The 13,158-nt window shown below is 36.7% G+C and overlaps 1 protein-coding gene across 1 annotated transcript in view; it reads right to left on the bottom strand.

The window, feature by feature from the left end:
• LOC308359786 (phospholipid-transporting ATPase ABCA3-like) overlaps window positions 1-13,158 on the bottom strand; it is a gene marked incomplete at both ends in the record, with an annotated part of 123,988 nt that overhangs the window by 32,231 nt on the left and 78,599 nt on the right. The window contains 4 exon segments of the mRNA XM_080831102.1: window positions 7,266-7,470; window positions 7,683-7,926; window positions 9,582-9,882; window positions 12,273-12,429. Coding sequence (XP_080687228.1) covers window positions 7,266-7,470; window positions 7,683-7,926; window positions 9,582-9,882; window positions 12,273-12,429 — 907 coding nt within the window.

The following is a 13,158-nucleotide window of genomic DNA, read 5'->3' on the forward strand; positions in this document are numbered from 1 at the left end:
AAAACTGTGCAATGACTAAGAATTCAGTCTAATAACTTAGAAAAGGGGAAACGTCTTCCTTTGTTAGAACACTAAGTATTTTATTAATCAAACAATTTTGTCTGTGAGCCTGGCTATTGAGGTTCTTCCGCTTCTCCCTCAAGTGAACACATCTCCTCTAATTGCCTTTCTATTTGTTTTCATCTACTTGAAAGTTTCATTTTGTTCTCCTTGAACAAGATCAAAGTATATTCTTTCTTTTCCTTCCTCTAACCCCAAGTAAACCAAATTCTCAGTATTCCCAGAAATGAGATCACCTAGGAGAAAAAACTTTTTTTTTTTTTTTTTAAGATTTACATTCTGGCAGATGTAAACTGTAATGCTAAGGACGTGCCTTTCATAGCTCTCCATTTTTAGATTCTGCCTGTTGACTCTACTCTGTTTTCCTATTCCTCCTTTCCCCATGTCAGCCACTCAGTTGAGAAGCACAGAGGGAAACTCAAAATTAGAGGGGATCTAAGAAGGGGAACAGAAAATCTATAGAGTTGTTACAGAAAATAAATCTCCAGAAATCGACATCTTATAAGTTGTCAAAACTGTGGTTTCTGCAAATATTCCAGAATCATTTATTTTGAGCTATTAAATGTTTATGTAGCAAGAACCTTGAGAAGTGGATGGTAGGATTAAGTTGAGAATAGCTACCAGTGATTGAAAGCAGATTCTCAGTGGTAGTAGAAAAAGCAGCAAAAATAAGTAAATAAACAAACAAACATAGCATAGATGAAAATATTTGGGAATTATGGGCATGGCTACTTTGCTTCTGTCATCACAGAATTTCAGTCTCAAGAGAAATGCAGTCAATGTAAATACTTATTTAGAATTTTGAATGATCTAGGTATTTTTTTTTTGTTGAAAGATTTATGACGTTTAGGGATTTCACTAATTATAAAATGTACGTTTTTAGGTAGGAAGACTCAACATTGTAAGAATGCAGCCATTCCCCAAATTAATCTATAAACAAAAATATCGATAAGATATTCAGTTGAATATTTTATTATTTTTTTACAGATTTTATTTATTTGAGAGAGAGAGAAAGAGAGATAGTATAAGCAGGGGGAAAGGGAGGGAGAAGCAGACTCTCTGCTGAGCGGGGAGCCCCATATGGGGCTCGATCCCAGGGCCCTGGGACAATGATCTGAGCTGAAGCCAGACACTTAACTGACTGAACCGCCCAGGTGCCCCATGGAAGTATCTTTTAAATCAGGCATATAAATAGCCAGAATGAGCATTGTAATTTATTTTATCTTGGGTCTTAAAAAAACTTTTGTAGACAGTCTCTAAAAGTAATTATCAAGTGAAAATTTTATTTTGAAATGTAACACATTCAAAATTATACAAAATACAGATGAACAGATCACTCAAATATTACAAAACAAACACTGCTGTGAAAATTACCAAAGACACCAATGCAACTCAAGGCACAGCATCTCCCTCCTCTGTGAAGGTCAACACTATCCTGACCTCTATGATAATTACTTTCCTTCTTTTCTTTACAGTTTTAACAAAAACATCCCCAAATACTACTTCTATTTTTCAACTATACATGGAACTATATAGTATGTACTTCTTCCTACCTGGCTTCTTTTGCTAACATTGTATTTGTGAAATTCATCCCCACTGTTGCCTAGTGTGGCAGTTCATTTTCATTGCTCTTTAGTATTCTGGGGTATTATTGTATCACTTTTATTCATCTGTTATATTTGATAAATACTTGAGTTGTTTGCCATGTTTATTGTTTATTATTATGAATAGCATTCTTAAAAACCTTTTTGTACATGTCTCTTGCTGCACAAATATATGCATTGGAGATCATATACATATATCATATATATATCTTCAAAGTTTTAGAATATATATAAAGTTTAGATACATATATCTAAAAAAGTTTTAGATATATATACCATATATACATATTGTATGTGTGTGTGTGTATATATATGTATATATATATATATCTTCAAAGTTTTAGAAGAAGATGCCAAATTGTTTACCAAAGTAACTGGACCAATTTATGTTCCCATCAGTAATAACTGCCCCCTCCACTGCATCAAATTCGTATCCATATTTGGTATTTTAGCTTTCTAGATTTTAGCTATTCTGATAGGTATCTATTAGCCTCTGTATTTGTTTTCTAAGGCTGTTGTACCAAATTCACAAATTGGTGGCTGAAACAACACAAAGTTATCTTATAGTTTTGGAGTGGTTCTCACTAGACTAAGATTTAAAAAGTCCACATGACTGTATTCCTTCTGGAGGCTCTAGGAGAAATTCCTTTTTTTTTGGAATTTCCATGTTTTGCCTTCTCAAGCTTCCAGAGGCTGTTTGTATCACTCAGCTCAAGGCAGCTTCCTTTACCTTCAATGCTGGGAGCTTAGTATTTTTGAGCCCTAATCTACACTGTGCTGGTATTTGGAGGTGTGGCCTTTAGGATGTCATCAGGTTAAGATGAGGTCCTGAGGGTGGGGTCCTGTGATGGGATCGTGTCCTTACAATAAGAAAGGTGAAAGCAGGCTCTTGAGCTCTCGCTCTTGCTCTCTCCCTCTCCTTCTTGCTCTCTCTCTCTCTCTCCCTCTCCATCTCTCCTCTCTCTGCCATGTGTGACACAGTGAGAAGAGAGTCACCTGCAAACCAGGAAGAGAGCCCTCATTGGAAAACCAAATCAAATGCCCCTTGGTCTTGGACTTCCGAGCCTCTGGAACTGTGAGAGAATAAATCTGTGCTATGTAATCCACCATATCTATTTTGTTAGAGTGGTCAGAGCTGACTAAGACAGCTGGTTTTTATATTTCCTTTACTGGAGACCTTTACATTATTTGAATTACTGTCCAGCATTCTTTCATTTCAACCTGAAGGAATCCTTTAGCATTTCTTGTGGGGTAGGTTTAGTGGTAATTAACTTCCTCCACTTATTTAAGACAGTAGTTTTAAGTCTTTGTCTAGCAGCTCCCCTGTGTGCACTTCAGGGATGGTTGCTGTCATTCAAGTTTCTTCCCTTGAATAGACCGTATTTTCCTATTTATTTGTAGGCCTTAGGATGTTGCTGTGTAAACTTGGGTATTTAAAATATCAGCCCCCTCTTCCAGTCCTTGTACTGACACTGTCAGGGCAGTTCTGAGACTAGGGATCATTCCTATACCATCAAGATTAAAGTATTCTCAGGTCTTTATGAGCATGTCCACTATCTTGGCCTACGTATTGTTTCTTGATTCCCTCCCTTACATATAGAGCTGCTTTGAAATGTCTTAAATTCCCAGGGCCTTACACTAGGCTCTCCTTGAAGCCTTAGGCAGTCTATTTTATGTTTCAACTCATCATTTTTTCTTCCAGGCATCTTCAGGTCTGTGGTACCCCTGCAGGTTCACAACCAGTAGCTACTATTGCTTTTCCATACCTAAAATCTTAGACAAGAAAGAGAGAAGCCCTTCTTGCAGCCTCTAGACAGGCCAAAATGTTGAAAATAAGGAAGGTCTGTTCTACTTCTTCACTTCAGGGGACAGCTGGCAACTGGACTGCTATATCCTCCAGACCAAGACTGTGCTACACTAGGGACAAGCTGAGTCAAGAGCCCCTAAATATGCTATGAAATTCCTGTCATTTAGAATGTGACATTTTCTTGTTTGGGGCACAGACCTATGACTGTTTTCTAGAGTTCCTACAAACTTGGTTGAATTTCACTTGTTTTCTTTTTTCCTCCACAGGGGAGAAAGGACTTGGGACTTCCTCCTATGCTATCTTGTTGAAAACATTTATCATTATGTTTTTGCTAAGTATTTTCTCAATAATTAATGCAATTGATGCTTTTCCATATGTTTATAGGCCACTTGGATATCTTCTTTTATGATACACCAGTTCTAACCTCTTTCTCTTTTTTTTTCTATTTCTTTAACTGTCCTATTCTTACTGCTAAAGAATTATACACAGAATTTGATCCAGATATGAAGTTACTCATAAGAACATTAAAAGAACTATGTTGACTATGTCTGAGAAAATAAAAAAGCAGAGAGCATAGGTTTATAGACGAAGAACGTCACAAGATAATTTAAATTTTTGAATATAATTAACTGGTTCCCTCTCTCTCTCTCTGCCTGCCTCTCTGCCTACTTCTGATCTCTGTCAAATAAATAAATAAAATCTTTAAAAAAGAAAAGAAAAGAAAAGAAAAGAAAAGAATTAACTGGAAGTTTTATATCTGAGAACACAAATCTGAAATTAAGAACTCATTAGATAGGTTTAACAGTTGAGTCGATGGAGGCAGAAGGTAGGATTGATAAATTGGAAAAGAAGTCAATAGAAAATACACCAAGAAATACAAAGTAGAGAAGAAAAAAAAGGGAAATAAAGAGAACAGTGCTTGAGACATCCATGACACAGTGAAAAGAAACAATACACGTGCAAACAGAGAACAAAAAGGGAAGGAAGATGAGGCAAAGTAAGAGAATTACCAGGAAATTTACAAAACTGATAACAGACACCAACCTTTAGACTCAGGAAGCTTTGAACACACCAAGCTGGGTAAATGCAAAGACAGCTAAGCACATTACAGTAAGAATGCTAAACCTACCTCAAAGGAAGAATAGTAAAAAAGACATATTACTTTCCAAGGAAATATAAGAAGTCTGACAGCTGACTCCTTGTTGAAAAATGACGAAGCAAGCCATGACAAGGGAACAGCATCACTAAAGAGCAGGGGGGAAACCCAGCAAAATATTCTTCAAAGGATAAGAAAAATGAAATTATTTCCAAACAAAATCTACAAGATGTTTTGTTTTGGAAGTTCAAACTTTCCTAAAAGAAATATCATAGGGGGAGCGCCTGGGTGGCTCAGTGGGTTAAGCCTCTGCCTTCGGCTCAGGTCATGATCCCGGGGTCCTGGGATCGAGCCCCGCATCGGGCTCGCCGCTCAGCAGGGAGCCTGCTTCCCCCCCACCCCCCGTCTGCCTCTCTGCCTACTTGTGATCTGTCTGTCAAATAAATAAATAAAATCTTTAAAAAAAAAAAAAGAAATATCATAGGAAGTTCTTTAGGAAGAAAAAAATGATCGCAGATAAAACTTCAGAAAAGAAACAAAAGCAATGGAAAAAATTATAAGTCAATATTTATTGTAACAAGAATAACAGCAGATTTTGTATGATAAATATGTAAAATTAAAATGACTTATCATAATCAAAAAGTTGGAGGGCATTATTGGAATGACAAGGCTGTAAGGTCTTAGCACTATCAGGAAAGTGGTAAAAGCAGTAACTTGCACTGACAGTAATTAATCGAATGTGCATGTTTGGGGTACACTTACGTGTACTTAAGTCACTTAAGCATCTGCCTTTGGCTCAGGTCATGGTCCTGGGATGCTGGAATTGAGCCCCAGGTCAGGCTCCCTGCTCAGCACAGAGTTTGCTTTTCCCTCTCCCTTACCCCTCTTCCCCACTGGTGGTCTCTCTCTCTCACTTGTTCTCTCTCTCTCTCTCAAGTAAATAAAGTCTTTAAAAAAATTTTATATATATTTTACTTTTATTTATTTATTTTTATTTAAATCCAATTAGCCAAGGTATAGTACATCACTGGTTTTTGATATAATGTTCAATGATTCATCAGTTCAGTATAACATAAGTGCTCATATCATGTGTCTCCTTAAAATTTTTAAATAAAAGCTCTCGGTATTCATGAGGTGCTCTCCCCACCACTTCCAGCCTCTAATCTCTTTTAAATCTGTTCTAGTTTGCACAGGAGCGTCACTCCTCCTCAGAACCCAAAGTTATAACCTTCCAACCCTAGAGCACCATGAACAATGATCCTGTTTTCTAATGGCATGGGAGCCAGTGAAACTGGCCTCCGAGCCCCACATCTCATTTATTTTTAAATTTATTTTATCTTTTTAATTCTTTTTTTTATTATGTTCAGTTAGCTACTCTATAGTACATCATTAGAGTTTCTGATGTAGTGTTTAATGATTCATTCACAGAGGCAAGGAGGGAGCACACCAAACGAAATGGGTATTAAGGACAGCACGTGTTGTCATGAGCAGTGGGTGTTACATGACCTACATCTCATTTAAAACAAATGGGTTTGCTTTAACTTTCACAGCAGTATCCCACTGGCCCTTCTCACAGACGGATGGCTCCGGAGATGCCAGATGTAGAAAAGATGAGGAAAGTGACAAGTATAAACAGACCACAAATGTCCTCCTGACTTTACTTTCAATAATAAGAGTTTCGGGGGTGCCTTGGTGGCTCAGTTGTTAAGCATCTGCCTTTGGCTCAGGTCATGATCCCAGGGTCCTGGGATTAAGCCCTGCCCACATGGGGCTCCCTGCTCCCCGGAAAGCCTGTTTTCCTTCTCCCACTCCCCCTGCTTGCGTTCCCTCTCTCGCAGTCTCTCTCTGTCAAAAAAATAAAATCTTAAAAAAAAAAGAGTTTCAATAATTCTTCATTATCTATTCGACGTTCAAATGCTCGAACACATGCATAAAATTTGAATGGTCCATGGCACAAAGTCAAACATTTTAACCATTCAACTCAAGAACTCTGTTCTATTAATAATCCACACAAACCTCACACCTTTTAGCTTAATTTCACTGAGAAAATATAGTCCACCAGGAAATACGAATCAAAACCACAATGAGATACTACCTCACACATGTCAAAATAGCTACTGATGAGGATGTGGAGAACAGGTAACTCTTGTGCACTACTGGTGGGAATGCAAACTGGTGCAGCCACTGTGGAAAACAGTATGGAGGTTCCCCAAAACACTGAAAATAGAAATACCATATGATCCAGTGATTCCACTACTATTCTTGCAGTGCAATCAGATGACTAGAGGGAGGAGAAAAGTATTTATAAAAATATTCGTCTTTGTTTAATATGGGACTGGTGTTGTAGTATAACAGGTCGAATCCTTCCATATTTGTAGCAGCTGTGGGGCCAATACATATTAGAGAGCAAGCATGTCTGGAAGGTATCTTAAAAGACTGTTGTTTCTTCAAACGAGAACATTTTGTTTTAAAAGAAGAATGTAAAGGGAAGGATTTTCACTGGGACATATTCCACAATGTATTCCATGATATAATGTGATGGGGTATTTCTTTCTTTCTTGAGAGATTTAGATATTAATATTAATTAGGATAATTATTAATTATTAGGATAATATTAATTAGGATAATTAATATTAGCTGAGTAGAATTTTCTGGGATGTACCAGAAACTAAGTCCCACAAAGGACTTTAACACTCACCAAGAGTAAGCAGCAGGCAATGAAGTAGATCATGAAGTCGCACAGCAGAGCAGAGAGCCAGAAATTAATAGCAGAGACCCCACTCACAAACTGGATGTGCTTTGCCTTATTGATTCTCTCAGTCACTGTCAGAAGACAAAAGCCACTGACAAAAATACTCACACCAAAAAACAAATTCAAGGCTACCTGCTGTCCTGTCATTTTTCTACAAAGGAATGAATAAAGAGGACACATTGGTAAGATAATGAAGTGGAAAATATTAGTTTCTAAAAATAACTTTTTATTTATTATAAATTTTATTTCTATTTATTACTTTATTAACTTTTAAAACTAACTTTTTATTAAGAATGTGTTCAGATAGGGAAACGGGGCTATATTTAAATACCAAGCGCAATCCCAATAAAAAAGCATACATACCTTCCCTCAAGTTTTTTAGAAACAATATTTTGAGGCTGAGGTTTGTTGGAGACCGTAATTGAAGCATCAGGGCCAGAAAGTGCCATAAAAATAAGATTGTCTAATACTGCCAGGGATAATGGCGGTGAATGGTATGCCATGTTGTTGAACCAAAGGGTAACTACCTTTTGATCCCTAAAGGAAATTGCGATAATGCACGAGTAAATGCATTCTTGACTGTCCTGCAAGTATGTCTGTAAGTCACCTGGAATGAGAAAACAATAAATGACCACAGGCTCAGCATGCGGTAGAGATCACTTAATATGCAGTGTGGAGAGGGAGAACCCAATAATTTCTCTTGCCTGATACTTTTTCTATTTCCAGTGTCTCACAACAGCTCTGACACATCTTGACCATCCAACCCAAGAACTCTATTCTATTAATAGAGTCAGGATGATTTTGATGAGGATGTGGAGAACAGATAACACTTGTGCACTGTTGGTGGGAATATGAACTGGTACAGCCACTGTGGAAAACGGTATGGAGGTTCCCCAAAACATTGAAAATAGAAATACCATATGATCCAGCAATTCCACTACTGGGTACTGACCCAAGGAAAACAAAAACACTAATTTGAAACCCCTCTGTTTACTGCAGAATTATTTACAATAGCCAAATTATGGAAGCAACCCAAGTGTCCGGTGACAGACGAACAGATGAAGAGTAGATATATATACACACATATATACATGTATGTGTTAGATACACACATGCATATTACTCAGCATGAAAAAGGAATTCAATCTTGCCATTTGAAACATTACTACTGATATATCTGTGAGGTACCGTCTTTATTTTTGTATAAACAACATAATATAGTAGAAAAGGGACCACATTATACATTACGGTAATTAATTTCTCCCTTTTCTTTCCCCTCTTCTCTGATAAACTATGTGATCTTTGACAATAAGTGTTCATCTAGTACTCCTGTCATGGAGGAAGAAAAGGGATATGTGATTTAATGACAGCTTTTATGCCACCCAACCTATAATGTGCATGTTGTAAGATCAGGATAATGATAGAAGTAATAACCAACATTTCGCAGTGCATTTTCATCTCCGACAATGGAACCTAAAGGATAAAAGAGAAAAAACCTGGCAAACTGCACAGGCTCTATGCTAACCTAAACCAATAGTCAACAAGGCAGTAGCTGAAGGAAATGCAAACACCTGCATGGAAATGACCAGCCTTGAAAGACGATATTTTCTCCTTACAGATGTGATTTAGTGTAGTGAGTGGGTTAATATTGCAGACTCCCACCAGGCAGTCCTAAAATCTAGGCCCTCCTCTAATACATACTAGATACATTATTTGGGGCAACTTAGTTAACATCTCTAAGCCTCAAGCAAGTATGTTTGTTACAGAAATTGAGATAATTGAAATATTTAGAAAAGTTCTTGCCAAAGGTAGTATTCAGTACATGGAATCAACTATTATTACTGCCTTCCAAATAAGTCAGCCTGCCCATAAAGTCTTCAGCCTAACCTGTTTTAAAATATAGCTAATCTAGAGACTTGTGCGAAGGCTTTTGGATTTAGTATCACATTGTGAGCCTGGTTTTATGTGAGATTTTGTCCTAAATTTTACACAACAAAATATTTTAGTACTTCAATTCATTCCCTAGAAGGTGTCGCTAATAGCTGTCAGATGACCCACGGTCAAAGTGCCTCCATTAATAATTAACTTTTGTGGCCAGTCTCCTTAAAGGATGATCGTTGTCTCTGATTGGGCTGCCTTTGTGAGATTGGTGAGTCTCAAGAAAGAAAAGAGCAATGATACTCCAGTTAGGACCTCTCTTTGCGAGTGACACAAGCAGGTTTTCATCTATCAGCAGTCTTTTTCTTTCTGAAAGAGCCTTACCTTTCACTTCCTGAAGTTTTTGTTTCTTAGCCTTTAGCATGATACCAAGAATTTTTGTTAAATTCTGAGAAAAATCAGAATGGTTATCATCTGAGAAAAGCACAGTGGTTTGACCATATTGTTCCAAATCCATTTCCCTGGCCGGTTCAATTTTATTTCTTGAAATCTCCATTCCTTTCATGAGAAAATAAACAACGCCCAGAAGTCCCAGTATCTGCATCAACAACAAACTCCAGTTACGCCAAGAGAACATAGCCCTCTTTATGAACATGGCATAGAACTGCTGGCAGTGAAGAGACCACTGACGAGAGGAGAGAAAGACGGCATTACAACGGTTACAAACCTTAATGAAACTCACTGACATTAATTTTCTGAATCTTATGGTAGGAGATGTACACATTCTAAAAATATATCCTTGAATACAACACAGCCATGGTTAGCACACAAATAACAAGCAAAAACTCCTTCCTGGGTAGTATGTTGAGGTTTGGCTTCTAATCAAATTATACTGGAGGGGCGCCTGGGTGGCTCAGAGGGTTAAGCCTCTGCCTTTGGCTCAGGTCATGATCTCAGGGTCCTGGGATCGAGCCCTACATCGGGTGCTCTGCTCAGCAGGGAGCCTGCTTCCCCGACCTCTCTCTGCCTGCCTCTCTGCCTACTTGTGATCTCTCTCTCTGTGTCTAATAAATAAATAAAAAATCTTTTAAAAAAATTATACTGGAAAACTCAAAAGGATGATTTGTATCACTAACATATTTGTAGCCTCTCTGAGCAGAACAACATGACATCAGTCTTCATCAATATTAAATCATGATTCTTCAATCCTATCTCTATTTGATAAGTAAAGCATTCCCATAATGTGCATATGTAAAAGTTCCCATTGTTAGGTTTTAATTCATGTGATAATGGGTAGTCAGGAAACAGAAAATGAATTTATTTTTAAACTGCAATAATGTGATCAGCCCCTTTTCTTCAACTTCTAAATTTAAAGCAAAGTGTCTAATTGTTATTTTGAAAAATGTACCTAAATATACTATTTTCTTTATTTTTTCAAGCTTTTTGGCCCAGCTATAGTTGATTATATATTTTTTCAGGTTCACAACAAAAACCTGTTGTTTTAAATGTAGAGACAAACCCTGAAAAGGTAGTCTGAATATTAAAGAAAAGCATAGAGAGCGTATTACTTGGAATATGTAACCAATAGTTTAACAATATGCTCACCCTGTATTTCCCAACATTTTGGACACCCCACAATTCATTAAGAAAAAAAAATCCCTAATCAATCAACCAATATCATCTGAATGAAAAAAATCAGCATTTGGTTATTGTCGCTGGCCAAAAATAAGGTAAAGTTTAGAAGGAAAATTTTTTTCACACATTGTCTTCAAAGTAGAAGAATGTGCTTTCTGACTTTTATAAGATGGCTTATTAAATATATTTCTAGAGTGAAAGAATATATGAATGTAAGAATCAACTTTTCTAGACTCGTCTGCAAATATTCCTTCATCTGCATCTTCATAAGAGAGGGAAATAGGGAAAAGTGATACAGCAGGAGAAAAAAGCAAGCAAGGAGACAAGAAAAATCACATTTTATAACTGATTCATGCCAAACATTATGAAACTCACATTTTACTAGTATTAACTCATTAAAACAGTCTCACGGAGAATGAAATTGAAACACAAATATGTCAACTATTTTGGTCAAAGTCAAATAGACAGGAAATGATAGACTAGGAATTCCAGTTCCAATTGGCTCAAAATTCTGCACTCTGGTTGTACAATACCCATTCTGCTTCACAACTAGCTCATAAGCCCCTCAGTGAAGGCATGCTTATGGGCTACTCTGAGAAATGCTGATCATCTCAGAATCCCTAGTCTTCATTAGGGAAACTGTAGGGAAAAGACAATCGGAGAACAATGAAAGAAATTATTGGCAATCCAATGAATTTTCCCATACTAATGAGGAAATGGTTGGGGAACAGTTTATTAGGAAGTGCCAAAACATTTCAAGGCATAAATTTAAGTGGCTTTCATGCACTGGTTCCTAGACACAACTGATAAATTATTGAACACTACATATGAAACTAAGTATGTACTATATGCTGGCTAACAGAATTAAAAAAAATTTTTAAATGGCTTTTATATGTGTAAATAGTGATAACTTTTGTTAAGGCCCTTTTTCAACTCTGAATGAACAAACAATTTTAAAAACCGAGATAAGTAACTCAGAAATAAGGAGCATAAGGAATAACATGGAGGACATTAGGAGAAGGAAAGGAAAAGTGAATTGGGGGATATTGGAGGGGAAGACGGACCATGAGAGGCTGTGGACTCAGAAACAAACTGAGGGTTTTGGAGGGAGGGGAGGTGTGAGCCTGGTGGTGGATATTAAGGAGGGCATGTATTGCATGGAGCACTGGGTGTGGTGCATAAACACTGGAACACTGAAAAAAATAAAATTAAATTAAAAAAAAAGAAATAATGCTGACAGTAAAATCTGATTTTTAACTATCATATTTTAACTTTTGAATTAGAAAATTAATTGGATTGTTTTACAGACTCTTCCTTACTTGGCCTTCCCTGGCTAAGAACTCGGAAGTCTCCTTTGAATTCAAACTTTAAAATAAAATTTATCTTTTATCCCATCCAAATGTATACCACTAGCATTGTATTCTTAGTAAAGATGCTCACCCCAGTATTAAACCTAATATTAGAGTGTTCACTTGCAGTAGGAGAGTATGATCTCTCAAAACTTCCAGAAGCATTCATATTCTGGTTCATGTCTTCTCTTCCGTTATTCTCCTTTAGAGATGGGGTCTGGAAAGCTTCCTCATCCTCCCTAGTGACCCTACACACAAGCAAACATTCATTTTAACCATAACAGTAGTTTCATTGCAAGATTCTCATGGTTGATGGCAAAAATTTTTAAAAAAAGCACAGATATATAATGTTAATATTAATATTGGATAAAATAAACTGAACTTAATTAAGTTAAAGGTATAAGACAGTATCCTTTTTTTAGAAGAGAGAGCTAGTACATTTATTTTAAAGAATGATACTAATTCTAGCAGACTTTTATTTCTATAATGTTTCTAAGTGTATGCCAGTTTAACAGATTTGTTTTCTCAATGTTCTGCTCCAGGCAATCTAATCATCTGTAATGGTTTATAAGCAAATGACCACAGAGTTCAGTTATCCTCCAAGAGTTCACGACTCTATGAGAGAAACAGACATTGTTATTTAATTTTAATATATGGAAAAAAATGATAAATGGAACCATAAAAATCATACTATAGAGATCTGAGGTCCACCCACGGGCATTCTGAAACCTGTGATGAAATCTCATAATTTGAGGAGATAAATTTTTCACTCTAAACCAGTGAACCAGCAAGACTTTTTAATACCTTTCTTTGACCAGGACCATAAGAAAGCACATCAGATACTGATTTGGTCTGACAATAATGTTTTAAATTCAAGGTACTATTTGTGCTATGTCTGGTCACTGTGATACAACAGTAATAGATACTACTGAAGACGAGTACGGTTCTTACCTTGCCTTTTTCTCCTAACTCCTTTA

The sequence above is a fragment of the Martes martes genome (assembly GCF_963455335.1).
Source record: "Martes martes genome assembly, chromosome: 18".
NCBI lineage: Eukaryota > Metazoa > Chordata > Mammalia > Carnivora > Mustelidae > Martes > Martes martes.